Source organism: Blennius ocellaris (genome assembly GCF_963422515.1).
Source record: "Blennius ocellaris genome assembly, chromosome: 22".
Classification (NCBI taxonomy): domain Eukaryota; kingdom Metazoa; phylum Chordata; class Actinopteri; order Blenniiformes; family Blenniidae; genus Blennius; species Blennius ocellaris.
Genome location: NC_137671.1, coordinates 14,444,697 through 14,469,993, shown reverse-complemented (window position 1 = coordinate 14,469,993; position 25,297 = coordinate 14,444,697). Strand labels below are relative to the sequence as shown.

The 25,297-nt window shown below is 46.1% G+C and overlaps 2 protein-coding genes across 5 annotated transcripts in view; one reads left to right on the top strand and one right to left on the bottom strand.

The window, feature by feature from the left end:
- LOC308146463 (NADH-cytochrome b5 reductase 3-like) lies at nucleotides 1–12,469 on the top strand. Of its 2 annotated transcripts, none has more exons than XM_080518294.1 (9): nucleotides 1–139; nucleotides 402–527; nucleotides 1,200–1,272; nucleotides 2,086–2,192; nucleotides 2,270–2,399; nucleotides 2,481–2,564; nucleotides 3,660–3,745; nucleotides 3,850–3,949; nucleotides 12,330–12,469. In XM_080518294.1, the coding sequence occupies exons 1-9, from the start codon at nucleotides 119–121 to the stop codon at nucleotides 12,374–12,376; spliced, it is 774 nt and encodes a 257-aa protein (XP_080374420.1). In that variant the 5' UTR covers nucleotides 1–118; the 3' UTR covers nucleotides 12,377–12,469. The 2 variants fall into 2 exon arrangements, with proteins under 2 accessions (XP_080374420.1, XP_080374419.1); XM_080518293.1 differs by lacking the exon at nucleotides 12,330–12,469 and adding an exon at nucleotides 4,244–5,155.
- Nucleotides 4,787–25,297, bottom strand: part of LOC308146462 (liprin-beta-1-like) — a 32,655-nt gene continuing 12,144 nt past the window's right edge. Inside the window, exons 3-26 of one of the 3 annotated variants that reach the window (XM_080518292.1) lie at nucleotides 17,941–18,146; nucleotides 16,760–16,840; nucleotides 16,034–16,147; nucleotides 15,836–15,946; nucleotides 14,434–14,526; nucleotides 13,418–13,526; nucleotides 12,453–12,514; nucleotides 12,320–12,386; nucleotides 11,625–11,743; nucleotides 11,427–11,500; nucleotides 10,118–10,154; nucleotides 9,417–9,573; nucleotides 9,279–9,311; nucleotides 8,695–8,830; nucleotides 8,493–8,615; nucleotides 7,699–7,849; nucleotides 7,468–7,579; nucleotides 7,127–7,215; nucleotides 6,929–7,051; nucleotides 6,721–6,846; nucleotides 6,230–6,418; nucleotides 5,633–5,782; nucleotides 5,494–5,559; nucleotides 4,787–5,316 (exon numbers count right to left, since the gene is read on the bottom strand). In XM_080518292.1, coding sequence (XP_080374418.1) covers nucleotides 5,230–5,316; nucleotides 5,494–5,559; nucleotides 5,633–5,782; nucleotides 6,230–6,418; nucleotides 6,721–6,846; nucleotides 6,929–7,051; nucleotides 7,127–7,215; nucleotides 7,468–7,579; nucleotides 7,699–7,849; nucleotides 8,493–8,615; nucleotides 8,695–8,830; nucleotides 9,279–9,311; nucleotides 9,417–9,573; nucleotides 10,118–10,154; nucleotides 11,427–11,500; nucleotides 11,625–11,743; nucleotides 12,320–12,386; nucleotides 12,453–12,514; nucleotides 13,418–13,526; nucleotides 14,434–14,526; nucleotides 15,836–15,946; nucleotides 16,034–16,147; nucleotides 16,760–16,840; nucleotides 17,941–18,146 — 2,615 coding nt within the window. In that variant the 3' untranslated portion in view covers nucleotides 4,787–5,229. Of the gene's footprint in view, nucleotides 5,317–5,493; nucleotides 5,560–5,632; nucleotides 5,783–6,229; nucleotides 6,419–6,720; nucleotides 6,847–6,928; nucleotides 7,052–7,126; nucleotides 7,216–7,467; nucleotides 7,580–7,698; nucleotides 7,850–8,492; nucleotides 8,616–8,694; nucleotides 8,831–9,278; nucleotides 9,312–9,416; nucleotides 9,574–10,117; nucleotides 10,155–11,426; nucleotides 11,501–11,624; nucleotides 11,744–12,319; nucleotides 12,515–13,417; nucleotides 13,527–14,433; nucleotides 14,527–15,835; nucleotides 15,947–16,033; nucleotides 16,148–16,759; nucleotides 16,841–17,940; nucleotides 18,147–25,297 lie in introns of all 3 variants that reach the window. The other 2 variants (XM_080518290.1, XM_080518291.1) reach the window with 2 other exon arrangements.

Genomic DNA, 25,297 nt, shown 5'->3' with positions numbered 1-25,297 from the left:
GGAGCTGGGACAGCTTCATGACAGCTCGCAGGGTTCTCCTCGCGTTTAGTGTCTGAAGACTCTTCTTACTCCGCTTTCTGCTCCCGAACAGCCCCGCGGCTGTTCCCCCGGACTCAACATGCTGTCCTACATCATCGGGGTGAGTGAACCTGCAGGAACATTCTGCCGACTCACGTTCTGCCCGTTAATAACTCTGCGTCAAGCGATGCTAACAGCAGCTAAGCTCGGTGGCCGCAGGAATTCCTCATGACTCACTTCTCCTGTCCGTGACTCACTTCTCCCGTTTACACACGGCGCAGGGAAATTAACCAAAAAAAGACTTGGCTTCATCTGGACAACGCCCTGCGCAGCCGTGTAACCAGGCTAATGCTAATGCTAATCTTATCTGACCTTCGTCACAGCTGATCAGAGGAGGCGTCGACAGCATCATCAACCTCATCTTCAGACTCTTCTTCTCCAAGAGGAGACCCGCCATCACTTTAGAAGACCCCAACATCAAATATGCACTGCGACTGCTCGACAAACAGGTAAACAAGCCCAATGTCCCACAATAATAACAACTGCATATCCGGGCGTGAACGCAGCAGATGCGTTCAAACGCCTCGCAGAAACGCGGATTTGGGAAAGTCGTCAATGTAAAGTGTGTTTTAGTCACAAACATTTAAAGTTACATCTAAATAAAGCTTTTACTTTCATAATAGATATTTTAGGGCACTTAAATGCATAATAACTTAAAAGTGTGATTAAATTAGGTAAGGTTATCGAACTAGAATGCACGTCTGGCTGGATTCCTGTAAATGACTGGAGGTGTGCCACAAGTTATTAAGTTACACCAGACTATATTCAGTAGTGACATATTAACCTCTGCTATCTCTTCATTTCCCAGGGAAATTTTACATTTATTTAGTTTTCCTACTTTAGGGTTACTCAGCAATCTACAGACGATCTTCGTGTTTTCTTGATAAGTTGATTATCTTTTTAGATTGTTAATTTAGTTTTTACTGTTTCTCATTATTCTTATTCATATTCTTTTGCTACTCTTTTATTATTAGTGTGTACTTCCTGCTATGACAATGCACATTTCAACATTGTGAAACAATAAAAGATGATCTCGATCTGATGTGTTTTCTTTCTATTCAGATTCTATTTGAGTGACCTATTACATTTTTTTTACTGTGTATTTCTTTGTGCCTCTTCAGATCGTCAGCCACGACACGAGGAAGTTTCGCTTCGCTCTGCCCTCAGCCGAACACGTCCTCGGTCTCCCCATCGGTGAGTTTTTAGCTTTTAAGCTTCTCAATCGGAAGGTTGCAGGTTCGATTCCCATCTCCGCCTGCTTACATACCAAAGTGTCCTTGGGCAAGACACTGAATCCCAAACCGCTCCTTTTGGAGTGACAGTGCCTTGCATGGCTGCAGCCTCCAATGGTGTGTGAATGATATAGTTATATATCAGTTTCATGCTTTAAGTTATAAAGCACCATATTAGTGAAATCCATTTGCCATTTTTAAATAACTTTCAGGTGAAACAACAAAGTTTTTCTGCTCATTTGAGCTCATGTGACCTCTGAAAGATCATTTATCATTGGAAGATCTGTGAAAAGAATCATTTTCAAAGTGACAAAGTTGAAAACAACATATTGCTAATTCATCATTATTGTGAAATCAATTTGCAATAAATAAATACTTTAATCCAAGTCATTAAAAAACAGAACTTAATTATTTTGTGTAAGTATTTTGACGATCTGAAGCGCTAAACTTTTGTAATGATCTGAACAGAAACTGTTTGGCTTCTGAAAAGCTGCAGACACACGTGACGGAGAAAAACAAAAATCATGGGACGAGTTACCAGAAAGAGTTGTTCTCTGAAAGAACAAACAAGCCATTCTTTTTGCACAAACTGTTTATTGTCATTTTCGTTTCTCCCGACAATCAATCATGAACAGCAACAACATGAAAGCTTTACTACGGTTCGCCTGTAGTTCCATCTCCACCGTTCAGTGAAAAGTAACTAGTCAAGAGAAGGATTACTGTCAGACGTGCTCAGAAGAGTTTCCAGCTCAAGTCTTTCCTCTCCCTCCGTCAGGACAACACATCTACCTGTCTGCGAGAGTGGACGGGAAGCTGGTGGTCCGGCCGTACACCCCCGTCTCCAGTGACGACGACAAGGGCTACGTGGACCTGGTGGTGAAGGTACACACACACACACACACACGTCACCTCTTGCTCTGAGGCGGTCAGTTTAAATCCCCCCCCTCCCCCCACTGCAGATTTACTTTAAAGACGTCCACCCGAAGTTCCCTGAAGGAGGGAAGCTGAGTCAGTACCTGGAGGGGCTCAAACTCAACGACACCATCGACTTCAGGGGTCCGAGTGGACTGCTGGTCTACAGAGGAAGAGGTGAGCACAGCTCAGAGGGGGGGGGCAGGAGGTCCAGGGTCTGGCCGGGGTAACTCTCCCTCCCCCTCCCCCTCCCCACAGGGGTGTTCGACATCCAGCCTGACAAGAAGTCTGCAGCCGAGAGGAAAACGGCCAAACACTTGGGGATGATCGCTGGAGGGACCGGTGAGACAACTGCTTCACTCTGCTCACGTTTTACACCTTTTAATGACATCACACCGGATTTTAATGGGGAAAAAAGCTTTTCCAAGTCTATAAAATATCTCGGCATTGATTTCTTTCCAAAAAAAACACATTTCTACAAATATAGCTATTAATGTTTAAGTAATTTTTCGAAAACACAATCTGCTGTTTATGATCAAACTTCACCTCAGATGAGCAGAAAAACGTAATTGTGTTGTAAATTCAATCGACTTTCATGTGTTTGGTTTTTTTACCATAAAATAAATGTAATTCAAGATCGAATGGGCTTCAAATAACCTTCATCAAGTACTCATGAAAATACTTTAATTAGAATACTTACATCAGATATTTGCAAAACACTGACATATTTAGAAAATCATCTTTAAAGCATTTCTTTTTAACCCCGTTGCTGCTGACTGGCTATATATTGCTCTTTCCAGTTCGGATCTCTTCCTACCTTAAAGGTCCCATATTATGCAATATATACTTTCAACTGGTTTTTCCAACAGTCTATAGTCTGTGCGAGGCTCCACAAGAGAAGAAAGGCTGTCGTCAACCTCTCACTCCAGTAAATGTTGTGAAACTGGCCAATCAGAAGTTGTTGTGTTATCGATTACATAAAGTTACCAACAAAACTTCCCAAAGCTTTACCATCATTTTTTACTGAAGTCCATCACTTGATCCATTGTTCAGAGGTCTTACTCTGCACTTGACACCATTTTACATGGAAATAGCTCGCGTTGGGTTGACGGCGCCTTGCATGGTGTGTGACTGGAATTAACAAAGTAAAGTGCTCCTGAAGTTGTAAAGAACAATACAAGTAGAGTTCATTTACCACTTGGAGTTCTCATTATAGCCTCAATATTTATGTTTTTTTAATTGAAAATCCAAGTCTAACCTCCTGCAGGTTGCTTCATTAAAAAGGTACGAGCAGCCTTATTGTGCAGCTCCTCCCCGGGTGGCGATGAGCCTCATTCTGCTTCAGGGTCTTGATGGTTGCAGAGATTCTGGGAAAAAATACTTGAGTTTGTCATAAGTGGCTGGCAGCAGAAACAAATGCATGTCTTGTTGTTGCAGGCATCACTCCCATGCTGCAGATCATCACAGCCGTGATGAAGGATCCTCAGGATCAAACCGTGTGTCACCTGCTGTTTGCCAACCAGGCGAGTTTCACTCGGCTGCTTTTAATCCTTCACACGTTTTCATCCAGAGAAGGTTTTCAGTGAAGCGGTCAAAGTGTGAGGTTGACCAGTGTTGCGTGTTTCAGAGTGAGAAGGACATCCTGCTGCGGCCCGAGCTGGAGGAGATTCAGGTCAACCACCCCGAGCGCTTCAAGCTGTGGTTCACTGTGGACAGAGCGCCTGAAGGTGAGGCTGCACCTTTTGTTTGCCTTCAAATTAAACACGTGAAAGGAAACCGTGCCACTAATGAGCCGGCAGCAAATATCACAAACACTGTCGGTTCAAATGAAATGCTTCCAGAAGGAACTCGTGTGTTTGTGTCCTGAGGGGATTTCACTACTAGACTAAACTCCGTCACTGAAATAAACAGCTGTGAATTGGAGTCATTGATTAAAAATGCAATCTGGTGTAATGACACCTTGTGTCCATTGGGCGGCAGCAGTGAGTGTTGATTGTTAAAGGGAACTTTGTTGCCTCCAGACTGGGAGTACAGCCAAGGCTTCATCAACGAGCAGATGGTCCGGGACCGCCTCCCGGCCCCGGGAGACGACACGCTGGTCCTCATGTGTGGACCCCCGCCCATGATCCAGTTTGCCTGCAACCCCAACCTGGACAAAGTGGGTCACCCCGAGAGCCGCAGGTTCACCTTCTGAGCAGCGGCGCCAGTATTGCACTATGTATACTTTATATCTGCCACCGTGTTCATCATGCAAAAGGACCAAGGAGAATATTTGATGGAGATGCAGGTAGGGACACTTGGGGGAAATACTAAGATGTAGGTTTTGTTTCGATTGTTTGAGGATGTGAAATGTTGCAGCGCAGGTGAGACTGTCCTGTTTTCTCTCAGTGCCTTAACTGCAAAGCTATTTTCCAAACCTGCATCCAAAAAGATCTTTCACTTTTATTTAATCCACAAAGTTTTCGCTGCAGCTTGTTTGTGACGTAGCCGATGTCCGTTTGATTATGCAATATAAACGTCCTGCTGCCGCGTTGTCCGTTTGTTCAAAATGACAAACAAATACATGATTTTCTTCAATTTTATTAACAAAAATGTCAAAAACAAACATTTGGCTTCGTTCAGGTAAAAATATTTCACTTTGGTGAGTTGAGAAATGTGCTCATGTTACGCTACGTTAACCCCATCACCAGTGGCATTAATTCCCACGAGCAAAGTGGGAAACATTTCTCTGCTGCTTTTCTTGCAAATCAGCACATTTGTGCCTCTGCTTCACAGATCTGAATCAAACGAGTGTGATGTGACTGAATCCATGTTACTTTAAGTACCACGCTTGTTGGGAGAAAAAGTTTAAATCAATGACTAATAGAGAGAAATGTATTAAAGTTCATGCATTATATTTGAGAGAACTTCAATAAATACATGGTCATAACGTTGTGGCTGAATGTCTCACGTGATCAAACATCAGAGGACGGGTTGATTTTTCCCCCACAATGCTCGAGGAGTTCAGTCACACGCTGATGTTGATGTGCGTCGAGTCGTTGCCTGGAGGACAAACGGAGACTTCCTGGAAGAAGACGTCGTCCGTCAACATGCTCTGAAACAGAACGTCACGTTCATATCGTAGGAACAAGTTTCGAAAACAAATTTCATTCATGCGATTTAAGAACGTGAGCTATTAGACTAGAGCAAGTTGCTTAGTTATTAAGAGGAAATGTAAATCAAATCTATTGGAAGACCTGATCAATATTTGTCCTGGGTTCAGGTGACTCACCGTCAGGTTGTTGATTCCCTCTGAAAACGCTCCGATCTGCCGGACGGTTCCTTCTGAATCCTCCATCTGACACACGGGACGGAGCTTATTGACGAGGCCATCTCAGCTGATCAATCGATCACAGTGACAGACGCGGTACCTGCTCCAGATGTTCCTGGTAGATCGGGGCGTTCCTCTGAAAGCTGCTGTTCTTGGGCATTTCCACGTTCATGGGGCAGACGTACTCCTCGCCGTCCTCCTGCCGTTTCTTCCTCAGACTGCCGAACCCTCCGAAAGACAAACGCCGCGGCTGGAAGGAGAAAGGAAGCAGAAGTACTCCGATTTTAATCAGACATAAATCCTTATAAACGCACATTTTATACAAATGTCTCCTTTTATTTAGAAATCTTTAAACGTGTTTTTTTACTGTGACTTACTCTTTAATATTGAATTAATTGCTGATAAATCTTAAAATGTGAAACTTTAAGCTGCAGTTTTTATATCATGATTGCTAGAACTAAGATGAAGAATGAAACTCATTTATTCTCACAATTTCAAAAGACAGAATCAGTGAGGTTGAAAGACAATGTAAGGGAAAGAGGAATATGACAAACAATCAAATAAAGAGAAACTATTGATCTCAGAGAGTGAATTTAGCAACAACAGAGCTAAATGCCACCACTTAAGTTCTCCTAGCAGAACGTTTGACCTTTGAACTCCCTGAGTGACGGAGTGCAGAAGCAGCCGGTGGCTCTACCTTGACCTTGGCGGTGGCCGTCAGCACGTTGTAGTCGGGGTTTTCCAGACAGTCCTGCTTGAGCCGCTGGGCCTCGGAGCCCACCAGCAGGTGGAAGTGCGTGGCCAGGTGGCGCCGCAGCAGCGTCTTGTTGGGGGGGATGTTGAGGAGCAGGGCGAGCGCCTCCACGTTGAAGCGAGGCTCCAGCACCTTCCCACAAACCAAGGATGAAGTCAAACGGCGGCAACGAGCAGCAACACTGAGGTTTAGAAACCTCTGAAAATCTGAGCAAGCTGTGATGTTGAAAGTAATAGATTACAAGCTGGAAACGATTTAAAACTGGAGAGGATACTAAACTTTGGTAAGTCTTTAAACTGCAACAGGAAAATCCTGCAGGCTTAGAGTTTGTTCTCTTGTTTGTGTTTATATTCATGGTTTGACGTGTGGAAGGTTCTTATATATCGAATACAAACAAAACGCTTGTCGTCACTGGCTGAACGTCCACGTCGTACCATGAGTCCTCCATGGACGCCGCTGCCCCTCAGGTTGGGAGCGTATTCGGCCAGATCGACGGAGCGGAGCCACTCCATCACTCGGTGGTTGGTCCACTGGGAGATCTCCGCCGGGCTCGCGTTGTTCTGAACAGAGACGCAGTATAAAAAGCCACTTCTTCACGTATCACTCCTTCTGTTGAGGAGAGGGCGGGGCCGAGTGCGCCACCTCGTCGGAGGGCCGGCGCCGCAGGCAGCCGGGGTCGTAGTGGTTCAGCCGGAGGACCTGGACGGCTCGCTTGACGCTCAGGTGATGCAGAACGCTGCCGACCTTCAGAGACAGCAGGTCGTCCTGAGAGAGAAGACCACAGCAACCGTCACCATGAAGCCTCTTCCACCAGTCGCTGGCCGTCGCTCCGCAGCTCACCACCGTCATGTAGTGCAGCACGCGCCCGTCCACTCGGGCCTCGTCAAACTGACTCTTGTACTGCGGGAGTCCGATGTCGTCCAGCCACCCTGCAGGCAGACAGCGGCACTGCAGCTTTAGCTTGACGCGTTCTCCCTTTAATGACCCGTTTTCAGTCTTTATAAAGTTATTGCTCTTGTTTTAAGGGGACGTCACAAACTTTAACAGACTCTGGCCACCAGACGTTAAGATGAGCTACGAATGTAACCAATAATGTGTAAGAAGGAGAATTGCTTTCACGCCGCCACTGATGGTTTTAGGATTCAGAGAAAATGTACTGAAGGTGTGAGAGCGTCACTCACTGGTCACCCAGTTGTGGTCCAGTTTTCCTCGCAGCAGCTCGTCGTCCGAGCCGAGAGCCTGAAGAGCCAGTCGAAGCTTCTTCCTGTGCAGAGGAGGCTTCATGCCCAGATCCTGGAGAGGAGGAGGAGGGAGGAGGGAGGAGGAGGAGGAGGAGAGGCAAAGTCAACATCCAAACTGAAGAGACCAGAGTAAATGTAAAGGGAACAAGACGACTGCTGGCCCCTGCTCACCTTCTCCAGGTCGTGTTGCGACGCCTGCAGCAGCGTTTGTCCAGACTTGATCCAGTTGTGACCCGGGGCCACGTACAGACCCAGTCCCTGCTCGTGGAGCCAAACGCAAACCTCGTCTTTACTCCACCGGGCGAAGGGAACGTCCACAGCACTGCAGTGACGGAGAAACATACTGAGGATGATGATGATGAAAATACACATAACTAGTATCTACAGCAAAACCAGGCAGAAGCTCCTTATTCTGGTCTGGTGAGATTTTCTATTGTTTTTTTTGTACTGTACTGAAAGTTAAACTAATTCAGGTCACATTTAATCAAAAAGAAAAAAAAATCTAATTGACCACTTTGTCACTTTAGTTTAGAAGATTGTGCAATAGACAATATTATTATTATTATTATATTACTGTGTTTATAAGAGTGCTGAGAACCGTGTGTTATAAGTGTGTAAAACTTAATAAATGGTGACTAAATATGGTCACAAAGCTCAATTTCGCTCCTTTGTTACTTTTCTAAATATCATAAGTATAAAATGTATGGTTCAAAGTTTCAGTGGAAACTGGAAGTTAAGGGTTAAAATAGTACAATCAGAGAATCTAATAGATAAATCACCAGTTTCACAAAATCTGGAGTTTGAATCAAAGATCAATTACTGAAAAACAAGCTTGACTTTCTATATATTTTTTTTTTATTTGTAAAGAAAGTTTTGTTTTATCAGTCACATCTTAATGTTTCAGTAGTTTTCACTTCACTTGATTCAAATCTTAATTAATCTGAACTTGTAGGAATCAGTGGAACCTCTGCTTGGACTCTCGTGACCAGCCGAGTCGCGGGCCGGCGGTGGCTCTGACTCCGCCCCTCCTGAACTCCGCCTCTGCACCGTCATCGAGGTTGCAGGAGGTGGAGTGACTCCTCTTCAGCCTGCAGGAGAAACGGCGTCACTCCTGAAGCGAAAGCTCTGGCGGCGATTAAAATGCAGAAAGGCGTCCGGAGTGTTCACCTGCCAAAGAACCTCCTGAAGCCGCGGGACTTCTTCTTGGCGTCTGGAGACGAGGGCGCCGCGGCGCCGCCGGGGGATTTCTGAGGAGGAACTCCGGCCAGGTCCAGGTGCTCGGTGCCTCGACGCTCCGCCTCGGCTGCCACAATGAACAGTGGAGATTTACAGTCAGGAACGTGTCTCAGGTTGAGGAGTGAACTGAAGAGACGTGGACTGGATGAGAGGTCGACTGAGAGAAGCAGGTAAATAAACACGGCTCATGCAGAAGAGCAAAGACTGATACCACCTGGAAATGACAACTTCAACACTACAAACTACTTTAAAACGGCTTCATTTCAGATAGAACCTGATGGACAACTTAAACCAGTGCAAGGCGACAGAAAACTACAGAAAATGTCATTTTAATCTCCCTTAAAATAACATTTCAGCAGCAGATATGTCTTTCATATCTGTGCCAGTCGATCTGGTAAAGCTGCGACGAGAAGAAAAGAAACAGAGGCACTGGTTCTTCCTGAAGTTGTTCCATCAGAGGAAAGTATGAGAGCTGTGAAGCTGCATGTTTCCACAGCAGCGTCGCTCCACTGTACCTAACTCGGGCGCACTGACGCTCCGGCTGAGATCTAACAACCAACGGTTCATGGAGAGAAACACCAGAATCAGCAGCACGTAAACACAACAACAACAACAACAACAACAACGACGACGACTCAAGTCAAGTGTCTCACCGAGGCTCGAGGAGCTGCTGGTTTGTTTGTTTCCACGCAGTTTAAAGAAGCCGCGGCCGAAAGACGAGCGAACTTTCTTTGGACCAAAACTGTCGTCACTCGATTCTTTACGAGGCGAAGAAGAAGAAGCAGAAGCAGGACCGACTTTGGTTTTAGCCTGAAACACAGATCAACAAGAAATTAAACCTGTAATGTTCAAGATGTCCGTGGGACGTTCGTACATTTCATTTGGCTTTATTGGTTAAAACGTTGGTCTCAGTTTTTGATACTTGGGAAGTAATTCTTCTCTCAAGACATCCAAGCCATGAAGGGAGCCTCAAACCTTGATGCTCCCTCCACCACACTTTGTTTTTATCCTGAAAGATGCGTCTAGAAAATGTTTTTTAAAGCAGCAGCTTGTTCAATGTTGCGTGTTTCCGTGATTTCCATCTTAAAAAACTCCAGGCTTCAATCAGTCTCTTCAAGAGTCATGAACATCAGGATTCACACACAAAAAGGAAATATGGTGCAGTTCCTCTATTCAACCAGCAGAGGTCATGGTCTTTCTGTGTTGTTGACGCTGCTGCTGAGTCAACCTTGTGATTGATCCTGTGACTCCAAGAATCAAAACACTGGTTTCTGTTCACATGGTGGATCTGAAGCAGCTGGAATGGTTCAGACTCCCTCCTGGAAACAATGAACATTATGACGTGACGTCTCACCTGCTCAGAGCTGCTGAGCTGAGGATCTTCTGACGGACTGAAACAAGAAACACACAATCACCATCTTTGACAACATGGCCTGAAGTCATATTGGTTCAAAAATCAGCTAGGAGAAGAAGAAGAGGCCGACCTGAAGTCATGTGAAGTTCAAGAGTCAAACCACCAACAAAAATAACGCCAGTAAAGACAACAATCGTGATTTATCGACCAAATACTTCAGTTTAGATCAATCAAACGTTTCTGGTAAAGTCACATTTTTCTTTCTTGCTGAAATGTTTTATATTGAGTGTTTTTATGTTTGATTTCCAGTATTGTGTCATTTTATTGATCCAGATCTCATACGGGCCAAAACCTGGGAAACATCAGAAACTCCATCCTTCATCGGCCTGAGTGGAGGAGCAGCTGAACCATATTTGATCAAACTGTCACACTTGGTGGCATTTAGATAATTCTGCTGCGTTGCTCAAAAAAAGTACATTAAACATGAAACTGAAGGGGAAAAAGTCTATTTAGAGATTATCAGCCAATAATTTCACTGGTTTGGTCTAATTGAGAACAAAGTTGGTTTTATATGTGACCTGTGAACTTTAATGTGTTCGAGTTCCACAGAAAGACAAACATTTGTTAGAAATAACATTGTGAGCAAGAGAACAAGCGACACCCACAGAAGACCAGTGTCTGAAGATGGTGAAAGAAATCATAACGCACACTCTGGACTGTAGAGGAGATTGAAAAGGACGTTCGATATTATGAACAAGAAAAGTCTTTAAAACTTAGAATATGAAGGCATCACCCAGGTCGCTTTAGTTTGTAGATGAAAGTTTGTTTTCTAATAAAGACTTAAAGTGGAAAAAAAACCCAACAACCCAGTTTTAAATGGTTGCAACAGACGCTACAGGTTCAATCCTTCTGCTCTTTATCAGTCTAGAAAAGCTGTGAAGTGACGTCACACAGCCTCGAAACTGAGAGTGCAGTGAGAAGCAGCTCGCTTGAAAGACGCCTCCCACTTTTGGATTGATAGAATATTTAGGACTACATCTTAATATTACAGTGCATTAAAAAAAAGTCTGTATAAGATTCCTGAAGCTATGTTGAAGTTGAATGGCCCCGGGGTCTCTGCCCACCCACACACTGTTTCCACAGAGACCCCGGGGACTGAGTGGGCACGCCGTCCAGACGGAGGGTTATTGCTGCTACAAGGACAGAAAATAAAGTGAAGCCTGTGTGCAGCTTGATAAGACAATGCTGATGCGGCGACGAACACCTGAGTAAATAAATAGATGGGGAACACAATCTGAAGCAGTTGTACCTTTTGGCTGCTTGGAGGCGTCGCTCTCTGTCCAGCTCGTTCATCTCAGAAAGCACGGCGATGCACGGAGCCGACTGAGACCACACACACACAACACTGTCACTCTTTTCCAACAGAGGCTCTCAATTCTTGAGAAAATGAAGGAGGAAGTGTGTCGTCTGCGGCTCATCCTGTGTTTTTATCAGAGGTGGTGTTTACCTCGCCCGAGCTCCTTCCTGCCTCCCCCTCCAGCTCCAAGGTGATCTGGTCCACGTCCATGGAGGCCGGAGTGGAGGGGTCGTCCGGGATGTCGTCGTAGTCGTCTTCGTTGAGCTTCTCTGTGGAGACGACCGGCACAACAAGCTCTCAAACCTCAAAACACACTGGAACGACGACTGACGATCATTTTAATGTGATCAGAGAACAAACAAACACCAATAGATGCATTTGCTTTACCAATATTGCCAACTAGTGAGTGGATCAATAGCTGCAGTAAAACATGTTCAGAGGCGTTCAAGCTTCAACAGACAATTAAACTTAAAGACCAATTAATAAAATATACATTTCTACTGTTAATGTGGGAGCATTACTTGCTCATCATGATCAGTTGACACTCCTTCCATTACAGCTATTCTGCGGCGACACTGGATTAGTTTACGTTTTAACTTGTTTTTTAAATCTTGTTGCACCGTTTTCTTGTGAATATTCTCTATTTAGAAGGGCCAGCTTGTATGTACAGCAGAATCGACAGTAAATCTGACTTTGACTCGACTTCAATACAACTAATAATTTCTCAAAATAACATCTTACGGTGTAATTCTGTGTCGTCTTCACGTAAAACTGTGTTTCAGACCTGATGACTTGAGCAGCACTAAGAGGCGTGTCCTAAATCAACATTGATGTATTGGTCTCACCTTTAACCAGCTCCTGGACCTTCCTGCACTTGGTCAGCGAGTCCTCCAGCTCTCTGATCCTCCGCTCCTGCAGACAGACACACGTCAGGTCGGAAGGCGTCCAGAGGGAAACTCTGCCGCCGCGCCGCCGTACCTTGTCGTCGTTCTCCGACGTCAGAGACGCCAACACCTTCTTTATCTTCAACATTTCATTATCTGAACGGAGAACAGAAAACTTTCTTTCACTATGAGAGCAAAGCAGAAATAACAAGGTACTTATACTGAAACCGAAATAAACCATTCATTCATTCATTCATTCGATTCACAAATGATCTAAACCAGTTTTGCAACTAAATCAACAGATAAGAAATAGTGTGATCTAATCCTCAACCTCTGACAACATTTCATGATATCTGAGTAATAAACCATTCGTCAGTGAGAAGTCAAGTTGTTGGCTCTTTTTACACTGGAAGTTTTGGATTTTATTTGTGGCCAGTACTTAAAAAGCATGCATTTCGATGAGATATTCTGATGATCCAAGGCTTTTGGATGATTCCAACTCATAAAATCATGAATAAATGCTTGAACATTTAAGTGTATTTTAAAGAATTCAGAACACAAATCCAGTTTCCTCGGATCAGCCTATAACTCAATTATGATGTACACTTGAATTATGAACTCAAATAAGTTTGAAGAGTTTATTCTCATGCAGAAATACTGCTCTGTATGTGGAAAAGAAGTTTGTTTTCTTCTACAATAATATGAAAAACTCATTCAGAAAGTTCTTGAAAGGAAGGAAGCGCCTGGTTCGGTCTTCTTGTTGTTTCTGTGCAGACGGAGCACAACAAGCAGACTCCCCTCCAAATTAATGGCATTCCTTTAACATCAGTGTGGACAAGATAAGAGTGGAAGGAGTGAAGCGGAGAGGTTTGGTATGAATCTTACAGACAGAAGATAAGGACGGAGGATAAAAGAAAGCTCCATTACAGTTGGGCCTGTCTCCAGATGAAAGCTGGACGAGCTGCTGGAGGCGGAATGTGAAATGTCTACTTGTCTAATACACATCGGCTTGTTTTTGTAGTGCAGGAGTGTCCAGACGGTTATTAAAGCGGCTCCCACCTCCGTCTCCCCCGTCCAGGCTCTCCACCCTCAGTTTGCCCTCGTCCTTCAACCTCCGCAGCTCCGCCTCGCGCTCCTCCAGCTGCCGCTGCAGCTGCTGCAGCTCCTCCTGCACAACAACCGCACAACATCCCACATGCGTCTTTCCTCGTACATTGATCTATAAGAAATATTTGTTTTCAATTTTATTTTAACATAAAAATCTCACAGCTAAGCATTTTGAGATTAAGTATTTAATAGCAGCTTTAAGGACTATTGCAAGTGCTAAATAAATAAATGAATACTGGTTACAAGTGACCTTAGTTAATATCGTTGGCTCCATTAACACCACATGATGTTGCGGTTTCACTTTCTGAAGTAATATCGTCACTATACTGCATTCACACGATGCTAATGCTAACACTAGCGGCCGGCTCAATTAGGAGGATTTTGACAAACAGCACCTTGATAAGAGACACTTCAGTATTTAATTGTAAGTAAGTTGCTGATTTCAGAAGTGATCTTACAGTAAGGGCTAATTATTTTTCACTGCAGTCATTTACACCACAACATGCATGCAGCATGCAGATCAGAACACACAGAGAAAATAACACTGACGACATCTCATTATGGGAATTATGGGATTACAAGTAGGATGAGGGAGAATCAGCTGTACTATGTGACATTAAACGACGGTCCTCAGGTGGAAGTAGTGAAGTGCTTCCAGGTCCAGTGTTTCCACTTACAGCAGAGAGTGTGGTGAAAGTCGGGAAAGCGTGGAGCGGCAGTGGAGGGGAAGGAGCAGGTTTAGAGGAATCGGAGAGGCCAGAAAGGAGAGCAGAGGACAGGCTGCGGATTAAACCTTCACCTCGTCGCCGGTGAAGCGCTCAGTGTTCCACTTGGGACGCTTGAGTGTTGCAGAAAAGATGTTAAAATCAGAAGAGAAGCCAAATATTGAAAGGTAAAGGGAAGGATGAGCTGTCAGGAGATCATGATGATTCATTTGAAATGAGTCCAGAGGAGGAAGATGCACTCACTTTGGTGGCTTTGAGTTTCTTCTCACATTGCAGTCTGTCGTTTTCGATGTCGGTCACCCTGAACCGCAGGTCCGTCACTTCCTGGTACAAACCCTGGGGAGGGAAAAAAAGACTCCTGTTAAACTCTCTCCTGTGTGGGGGAGAGTTTCTGCCAAAGGCATCAACATCAGTTTGAGACTAATGTTCCTCTGGAGAGGATCTGAGGGGCTCCAGCTGCACATGTGGGGGTTGGGGGGGGGTCATGGACCGTTATTATGTCCATCAGCAACATTACAGTGCACCCGAGGTCCAAGCCAAACATAATAACAATAAATAAAAAATAAAAAATTAGCTTCACCTTACAGTGTTTAACATGTAAAATATTGTTTGTGATCATTCTGGTAAAACAAAGCACTTCATACATTTCTCTGTTGACACCGTGAAACATGATCTTTGCATCAGACAACGTAATTGGCTAATCACAGAATTGCACTTGTTTGTTTTGTAATGAAACCACACTCACAAAGTTGCATTTTCACCTGCTGTCACAACAACAGAGTCAGAGCCTTTTCTACAAGTTCAACCTGAAGAGCTGTTTGCAAAAAGTTGCGTTTTCAGCGACTCCGAGCTCCGTTCACTTGAAATCGTTGAAGGAAACGGGGCCTTTAGTGCTTCAATATAAAGATAATTAGGCTGAAATTTAGCAACAAGAAAGTTTTCAGTGAAGAGAAAAGAAAAGATTTTCATGATTTTCTTTTTATACGAGTCAGTTGTTTGCAGTTGTACATTTTAATTTGCTCGTTCTTATGGCAACAAGATTTATTGATGGAGGAGTCATTTTATCAGCTAAACTGTCATGTGAAATATTGATTAGTTTAAAACCGTTTATCTCCAGCGGGACCTCTTCCGGGTTTGACTTGAATGATGGCTCTGAGAACAGGAAGGGAGATTTTACACATAATGGAGCCACTGAAGGTTATAGAAACACATCAATCACAGCACAGTGAAGCTGCTGATGTTGGGCCTGACTTTATTTACTCTTCGGGGTTTTATTTAAAGTTAAATAGAAGCGAGATGGAAAAATAAACAGTTTTAGAGAAACATCTACATCCTCTGTTGAATCCTTCACTATGAATTCCACACAGTGAGGATGGAAAGTGGGATTCTCAGAGAGGAGTTCTGGGTGGGTGGAGGTATTCGGGGAGGAAACAGCTGCTGGAGCACAGGGGGTGTCTAAGCCTCTTCTGTAACCTTTAGAGAAGTTCAGCTGGCACCGCATGACAGACCTCCGGCTCTTCCAGCCGAGAGGCAGCGACCCCGGCGACTCGGAAACAATGGCGGGCCGGCTGCCAGGACGCAGAGTCACACATCACAGACAACAGGCTGCAGGTGCAAGTCACAACGCCACAGCGTCACAGTCTACCTCGCTGTCCCTGTGATCTCGCTCCACGGCAGTGAGCTGCAGCTTCAGACTGGAGACCTCCGTCATCAGCTCCAACTTCTGGGTCTCCAGCGCAGTCCGATTCAACAGCTCCTACCAGGGAAACCACCACAAGGTTTGTAAATACGTGAAGATGTGACGGCCGTGGGACGACGAAGGTGAACCGCTGGACGTCTTTACCTGCTGAAGAAGATCCTCTGTAGCGTTCAGTTTCTCCCGGTGGTGCTCCAGACAGTTGTCAAGGTCCCGGATCTTCTCGCCCTGCACCTCCACCTGGTCGGTCAACACGCTCACCTACATGACGGAGGGAAAACAAACACAAGTTGAAAGGAAAAAGACAAAAAGTTATGAAACAGTTATGATTACCCTGGATTCCTTAGGCTTTTGTCTCTGTATAGCTCATATTTGTCCATTAAAGCTACGGAGCTTCCACTACCTTTAGAAATGAGCTAAAACAGCAAACGACAAGTCATAAAACCGTACATAAAGTGCGTGTTTACCATATGACCCACTTTCACTGCTGCTTTGTCAATTCTTCACTAACAAACTAAATCAAATAAAGCATCAGATTAAAGACAATGCTAATTTTTCATAAAGCTGCTCAAAGTCTTTGGATGTATGAACCTACCTTACCAGGAAACAAGAAAATAAAATCGAAGCTAAATGTTTTCTAACTGACTATAGGGTGAGGCTACGGCTAATAATATGAAGTTATATCCTTTTACACGAATGTCTTTAAATCTGCTAGTTTTTTCTGCAAAATCACCAAGAACTGAAAACCCATTTTCTTTGACAGAGAAAATTACACAGGAGCAAACACAATAAAACAAAACAATCATATTCCCCGGCCCATTCAGTGATTGTTCTGCTGTGGTGGAGCTGCGATGGAGGGTTCTGCTCACAGACCTGAAGAATCAGACACTCTTTGTCACTCTCCAGACGAGACAGGCGCTCTTGGTAGACCGACTCTGAGCTGTGGACGCTGCTCTGGAAGCAGAAAATAGAATGTGTTGATCCACGTCGGCTGAATCAAACAATTGCATTTCGTAAATCTGTTAAATAACGTCTTTTTGTTTCTCTTTTAGGAAGACGTGAGAGAGCAGGAGCTGTCACAGTGAGATACGAGTCTCACTTAAGATGGCTGATGAAAACACACAACGCTCGAGACACAAGCAGAGAAAATTAATTTGCAGGTGAAGCAGCTTCTGGAAAAAACACGTGAGGGTTAACAGGCTCCTTACATGACGGCCATCTAACAATTTAATCAAAAGTTCTAACGAGGAAAAGAAAACAAGAGCCTGCAGTCAGAGTCAGCGCCAGCTTGAAATGATGGAAACTATTTGCAGCAGGACGCCTATAGAGACTCCTTCAGCCGCGACGGACGTCATAACATCACTTTTACTATAAACAAAGTCACGGCGCAGGCAGCAGAGTGTGATGAAGGGATGAAGAGCAGAAGGCTTACACAAGCAATGAATGCAACATTATCGTTTACAGATTCTAGCTGTAAATTAGGGATTTTTTTTTTTTTTACATTTCTGCACTAAAATTAGATTTTCAGTGAGAGTGGTTTGTGTCCCATAAAAGACAACAGTAGAAATGGAAGCATTTTGAATTTAATCCGAACATCAAAACCCGGAGGACAACTGAAAAATGATCAAATCGTGAGTTACACCTTTGAAAAGGAAGAAATTCAAATGAAGCAAAAGTTCAAGAAGGTTAGAATGAATTGTTGAAAGTCTTCACAGATTTTTTGTTAATGAGCATCAATGGTTTTTGCCACATGTCATGTTGTCAGTCGTCTATTGGAAGCTCGAGCATCTTGGATGAAATGTGGACTTCCGGATGGAGAGAAACAGAAGCTAAAGCAGCAAGTATATAATCAGGAACTAAATCTGAAGAAATTCATCTTTTAAAGGTTACAATTGCTCCAATCTCAAGTACCGACTCTGGCTCTTCCAAGAGTGAAAGAACACATAAACGGCCAAGTCTTAGTGTGAGAACAGAAGATAAACACAATTCATCAGATGTGGAATAATCCAAACACAGCCAGAGTCCCAGTCCAACACTCGGGCCAGCCTTCTTACCAGCCGTCCATGGAGCCACTCCGCCAGCCCCTCGGCGGTGGAGTCGGGGATCTGGCAGCGGAGGTTGTCCCTCTCCTCATTGTCCATGAGCTCCAGCGCCGCTCGCAGGTCCTCCAGGAGGTGCAGCACCCGGAGCCCCCCGAGAAAGGGCGAGGTGGGCGACTGGCAGTCGAACAGACCGTTGGAGTAGTCCATGGCCTTGGAGCCTGGAGGAGGGAGAGCGTGATCAGTCAGGACATCCACGCCTCTGCAGCAGCGGGAAATAAAGAGATGTCCTCTGACTAAACCAGCACAGACTCTACTTAGGTTCACTAGAAAATGAAACCCAGGCAGCATGTGGGCTGCATCAGGAGAAAATGGCATATTGAACTCAAGGATTTGTTAAATCAGGTTGTGACGGAGCAGTAACAGGGCAGCGGCACACTGTCACACACACGCTCATACACCCAAACATACACGTCACACTCACTTCCTCATTCCCCTCCGTACTGCACATCAGGTCATTCACTTAGCTCATCGCCCTCTCTCTCCAACCGTTAGCATAGCCGGACAGGGGTGCACACCTGACTGCTGTGATTTACCTACACAAACATTCACACATTCATACATACACACGAATCGCTTACCATGACATGACGCCTCACGGCAGTGGAGAGCCAAGACGGGGCGGAGCTAACTCCGAGACTATGTAGCTCACCCGCACGGAAAGTTTGGTCATGTGACCATGAGGTACTTTGAAATAATTATTTATTTTTCTTTTTGAATATAATTATTTCCCATTTTGCTGGGGAAAATGTTTTGTTTGCTTTGGGAGAAAAAGTGAGGATCCGTTTAAAAAAGAGTTGAACATGTATTTGTCATGAATGTGATTGGCTGACAGAAGTCATCCCATGCCCGGGGGAGGGGCTTACCCTTTAAAAGCAGAGTGGGAAACTGGATTAGGGGAGTCTGTCCCTGCAGGTGCTTGTGAGAGCACAGATCACAAGAAACTCGTGGAAACCAGCAGCTAAGAGAGGAGCTGATATCAGGTTTTGTTTGGGTTTTGTTTTTGTACTGTAAATACTATATTTTTGTTCTTGCACTGTAAATACTGAGCACCGGCACTGTTTTGAGGGAAATAAATGCAAATCTGGACTTGTCATATGGAGCGTGGTGGTAATTATTATTAGTAGTCCTTGGACTGAAAGAGAACCCCGCCACAGTTGGTGTCAGAAGTGGGATATGGCAAGTCGAAAGAAAATGGTGCATCAGCCAAAACAGCGTGCAGGACTCCGATCACAGAAACGGGGGCAGCAAGAAGATGCTGGAGCAGTTGGCGACACGGCATGGGAGACCGTCCCACCTTCATCAGAGGAGGATGAGGGAGAAGGCGGAGCTACGTTCGCCACAGCGTCAGTGAGGCAGCCCGAGCCTGAGCTGTTGACGCTGATGAGAGGCTTCCTGGATGCACAAACCAGAAGAGAGGAAGGACTATTGCAAGAGCTGCGCTACATAAGAGCTGGCCTTCCGGGGACTGACCAACCAGCTTCACGTGTCACGGGGTCAGCAGCCCAAGCGTCACCTGTGACACCGAGTACAGCGACAGCCAGCAGTCCCAGGCGAAACCTGCCCCCACCATCGCCAAGTCATTGGCGACAGTCAGCAGCAGCAGCCTCCTTTGTAACACAAGATGGCAGTAGTAGACCTGAGGAGCAAAGATCTGACCACAGGTACTACAGTGACCCCAAAATACCACCGTATAATACAGGAGAGGACATTGAAAATTATCTCCTGCGTTTTGAACGCATTGCCAAAACCTGGAACTGGCCAGAGAGTGAGTGGGCGTGCCGGCTTGTTCCGCTTCTGTCGGGGAAGGCGTTGGAGGCCTACACAGCGATGGATGAGGAGAGAGCGCACTGCTACAGAGACTTGAAGGCAGCATTGCTGGTAAAGTTCGACATCTCACCAGAGACCTATCGGCAGCAGTTCCGGGCAACGATGGTGCCAGGAGGAGAGAACCCCACGGAGACCTATCATCGCCTGAAGGGACTCTACCGACGCTGGATTCGTCCCGAGCAGCAGACCAAGGAGGAAGTTGGTGAGCTCATCATCCTGGAGCAGCTTCTTCGCGTGCTATCGCCGGAGGTGAGGACCTGGGTGAAGGAGCACGAACCGGCAGATGGGCTCGCAGCTGCCAAACTGGCTCTCCAGTACCTCAACGCCAGGAGAGGACCAGCTTTTCGAACCTCTGGTGCAGCTTCCAGACCACCACCACTACCTCAACACCAGCCAGCCAGGAGGGAGTCGGTGAGCCAGGAGCCGCGAGGTAACTCTTACTCTGCCCCAAACCAACGAGGATCTGGTAAGGACTTTGTTTGCTTTTACTGCCAGCAACCGGGCCATAAAGCATCGGTGTGCCCGTTAAGAAAGGCCAAAATGACTGGTGCCTGTTATGCGCCCAGGCCTGAGTCAGGAGATGATGGTGAGCAGTTACACTGCTACAAAACTATGACTGTAAACGGACAGAAGGTAACTGCACTTTTGGACAGTGGGAGTTACAAGTCTTTGATTAGACAGGATCTGGTCCCTGTGGGTTCTATGAACTATAACCAACACGAGGAAGTGACATGTGTGCATGGGGATAAGCACCCATATCCTACAGCTGAACTGTCAGTGATTATAGATGACCAGTCCTATCTGATGAACTTTGGAGTGGTTGAGAGATTGCCGGTTGCAGCTCTCCTGGGAGTGGACTTGCCTGTTCTTCTGGACTTGCTGGGGGAGAATAAGCAAACTGTCTTTGGGGAAAAGATGAATGTGAACAGTGATGTTGATGTATCATGTCCTGTATTGACTCGTGCCATGACTAAAGTGGGTGCCCAACCACTCCCAGACCATAACAGTGGTCTGTGTGAGCAGGACACTCCAGAGTCCACTGATACTGACCCTTCCGTTCATCCGTTCTCAGACTTTGACCATAGTCTGTTTGATGGTGGAACAAAGGGCCCAAGAAAGTCCCGTCGCCAGCGCCGCTTTGAGAAACAGCTGAGGCTGGTAGAGCCAGATACTGTACAGACAGACCCTTTGTGGAAAGTGCCTGAAAATATTTCGGTGCTTCAGAAGGAAGATGGGTCGTTAAAACATTTGTTTGCCAAGGTTGTTGGGGAGGCAAAGGAAAATTGTGTGGGGAAGGAAATGTTTATTGTTGACAATGATGTGTTGTATGCGGTGTGTAATGAACACAAACGTCTGGTAGTGCCTGCTAGCTGTAGAGCACTTATCATGCATCTTGCACACACCATACCCTGGTCTGGACACCTAGGTCGCCACAAGACATACCTACGCGTCAGTTCACGCTTTCATTGGCCTTCCATGTACACAGATATCCAACAATATTGTGCTACATGCCCCACATGCCAAAAAACATGCCCTGCCCGTAAGTCCGACCGAGCTTTCTTGCAACCTCTGCCTATCATCTCTACCCCATTCCGCAGGGTTGCTATGGACATTGTTGGTCCCCTGGTGAGAAGCACGACAGGACATCAATACATCCTGGTAGTGTGTGATTATGCTACCCGGTTTCCAGAGGCGTTTCCCTTGCGCACAATCACTGCCCCTGCTGTCCTGCGAGCACTGGTACAGCTCTTTTCCAGGGTCGGAATTCCGGACGAGATCCTAACTGACCAAGGTACGAACTTCACCTCGAGGCTCATGCAGCTGTTTCATAAACAGTTGGGAGTCTCTGCCATCCGGACCACACCATACCATCCGCAGACAGATGGACTCGTTGAAAGGTTCAACCAGACTCTAAAACGCATGCTGCAGAAATTTGTGGATGACACGGGCAAGGACTGGGACCGTTGGTTGCCGTTTCTGCTCTTTGCCTACAGGGAGGTACCACAGGCTTCGACAGGATTCTCACCGTTTGAACTTCTGTATGGCTGGGAAGTTCAAGGGCCCTTAGACCTGCTACAGAAAGGTTGGGAGGCACCATTCACGCGGCAGACGGACAAAGGTGTGGTGCAGTTCGTGTTGGAGATGAGGGAGCGACTGGCGAGGTACCGGGAGGAGGCAGCGGTCAACCTACGGGAGGCCCAGAAAACCCAGAAAACCTGGTATGACCAACAGGCCCGGTGTCGTGAGTTCCAGCCAGGACAAAAGGTGCTTCTTCTTCTTCCGTCATCCACCAACAAACTCCTCGCGAAGTGGCAAGGTCCATATGTGATCATTCGCAAGATGGGTCCGGTCACATATGAGGTATCGCACCCAGAGAGGAAGAAATCAATGCAGACGTACCACGTGAACCTTCTGAAGGAGTGGAAGGAACGTCCTATCCAGGAACCAAAGGTGGTTCTTCTGGCCCAGGAGGTGGACAGCGATGAGGAGCTGGAGACAGGACCACAGACCTTTGGGGATGCGGCAGCGAGGCCTGTGCTGGCCCACCTTCACCCGGAACAGGAAGTGCAGCTTTGTCAAGTCTTCAAAGACGTGCCATCGTTGTTCTCGGCGAAGCCTGGTAAGACCACCTTCGTTGAACATGCCATACGCCTGAAAGATACCCAACCCATCCGCCAGCGCCCGTACCGGGTTCCACAGCAGCTGGTCGGGAGGCTGAAGCAGGAGGTGGAGGAGATGCTTCACCTCGGGGTAATTGAGCCTTCGAACTCTGAGTGGTGCAGCCCAGTGGTCATCGTGTTCAAAAAGGATGGGTCACTTCGGATCTGCATGGACTTCAGAAAACTCAATGCAGTCTCAGAGTTTGACGCCTACCCTATGCCAAGGATGGAGGAGTTGTTGGAGAAGATCGGTGCAGCCAAATTCATCACCACCCTTGACCTATGTAAGGGGTACTGGCAGGTGCCATTGGCAAAGGGAAGCAGACAATACACAGCGTTCCAGACCCCAGCAGGATTGTTTCAATTCACCATGATGCCTTTTGGCCTGCATGGAGCCCCAGCCACATTCCAGAGGCTGATGGACCGAGTGCTTCAGGGGTGTGACCACTGTAGTGCTGCTTACCTGGACGATGTGGTGATCTTCAGCAGCACATGGGAGGAGCATCTACAACACCTGACCTTGGTACTTGGGAAAATTCAGGAGGCTGGATTGACCCTCAATCCGGCAAAGTGTGAGTGGGCACGGCAGGAGGCACGGTACTTGGGCTATCAGCTGGGACGAGGAGAGGTGAGGCCCCAATTGGATAAAGTGGAAGCTATCCGGGACTGCCCTCGACCCCGCACCAAGAAAGAAGTCCGCTCGTTCCTAGGCTTGGCTGGGTGGTATCGGAGATTTGTGCCACACTTTGCGAGTATCGCTACACCACTCACAGCTTTGACCTGTAAGGACCAGAGAAACCCTGTCACCTGGACTGATGACTGTGAGAGAGCCTTCAGGGCCCTTAAAGCCCTTCTCTGTTCATCCCCTGTCCTCATGAGCCCAGACTTTGAAAAGAAGTTTGTGGTGCAGGTGGACGCATCAGAGGTCGGACTGGGAGCGGTGTTGGCCCAAGGAGATCCTGGAGAAGAACGGCCGATCATGTACCTGAGCCGCAAGCTTCAGCCCCGTGAGTCCAGGTATTCTGCTGTGGAGAAAGAGGGCCTGGCTATTAAGTGGGCATTGGAGAGCCTGAGGTACTATTTGCTTGGGCGAGAATTCGACCTGGAGACCGATCACCGAGCCCTCACTTGGATCCACACAATGAAGGACCATAACAGTCGACTCACACGCTGGTATCTGTCCCTGCAGCCGTTCAAATTTGAAATCAGACATCGAGCAGGAAAGGCCAATGTGGTGGCAGACTATTTGTCCAGGTTGCCGCACATCGTCAACCTCCCGGAGGAGGGGGATAATGTGACGGAGCAGTAACAGGGCAGCGGCACACTGTCACACACACGCTCATACACCCAAACATACACGTCACACTCACTTCCTCATTCCCCTCCGTACTGCACATCAGGTCATTCACTTAGCTCATCGCCCTCTCTCTCCAACCGTTAGCATAGCCGGACAGGGGTGCACACCTGACTGCTGTGATTTACCTACACAAACATTCACACATTCATACATACACACGAATCGCTTACCATGACATGACGCCTCACGGCAGTGGAGAGCCAAGACGGGGCGGAGCTAACTCCGAGACTATGTAGCTCACCCGCACGGAAAGTTTGGTCATGTGACCATGAGGTACTTTGAAATAATTATTTATTTTTCTTTTTGAATATAATTATTTCCCATTTTGCTGGGGAAAATGTTTTGTTTGCTTTGGGAGAAAAAGTGAGGATCCGTTTAAAAAAGAGTTGAACATGTATTTGTCATGAATGTGATTGGCTGACAGAAGTCATCCCATGCCCGGGGGAGGGGCTTACCCTTTAAAAGCAGAGTGGGAAACTGGATTAGGGGAGTCTGTCCCTGCAGGTGCTTGTGAGAGCACAGATCACAAGAAACTCGTGGAAACCAGCAGCTAAGAGAGGAGCTGATATCAGGTTTTGTTTGGGTTTTGTTTTTGTACTGTAAATACTATATTTTTGTTCTTGCACTGTAAATACTGAGCACCGGCACTGTTTTGAGGGAAATAAATGCAAATCTGGACTTGTCATATGGAGCGTGGTGGTAATTATTATTAGTAGTCCTTGGACTGAAAGAGAACCCCGCCACACAGGTAATCTGACATCATTTACCCAGAGGCACTGAAATCCTGATTAGCATCCTGCAGAATTTGATTTCCGCTTAACCTCCAATAAATACTTCTGAGAACACCGTGCCACGTTTTAAACACCCATTTAACATTTTAGCTGGTGAGAAAAATGAGTAGCAACAAATGTCCACTAACACAAAGGTCATGTGTTGGCTTGAAGCAAAGTAAATACTTGAATAGGCCTGAAACAATGTGTGAAAAGAAGTTATCTAAGAGAATCCATGGAGGTTAAAATATGGGGCAAGTATGTACATTCCTGCGCAGAACATTTTTGTGTGCAAATTAAATCTTATCTGTACATCAGATGCCTCCTGGCGTCAGTGAGTGAGCGACGCTGCAGGTTGCTCTTAAAGGCCCATATATTTCATTAGCAGGCTGCAAATGCAAAAGTATTTACCGCTGGACTTGCAGTAATTCATCAGTCAGTACTGCCAATTTGAGCGTTTCTCTGGAGTCATTTTACAACAGGACGTACTGCACAGTGCTACGCCAGCTGGGATTTGAATGCATGTGAACACAGATAAAAGCAGGCGCTGGAGGAGGAGCACATTCCGGAGGTTCTTCTAACATTTTCACTGATGTATTGTTTCCAATGCATAATTAAACCCACAAAAGAAGCAGTTTGTAAATTAAAGACAATCCAATGCTGGTACGATCAAAACGACCCGTCATCTTGTGGTT

Coding starts and splice junctions, on each gene's coding strand:
- LOC308146463 (XM_080518293.1), top strand. CDS start 119: ATGCTGTCCTACATCATCGGG. Junction 140..401: donor TGCTGTCCTACATCATCGGG/GTGAGTGAACCT, acceptor CCTTCGTCACAG/CTGATCAGAGGAGGCGTCGA. Junction 2,400..2,480: donor GCTGGTCTACAGAGGAAGAG/GTGAGCACAGCT, acceptor CCCTCCCCACAG/GGGTGTTCGACATCCAGCCT.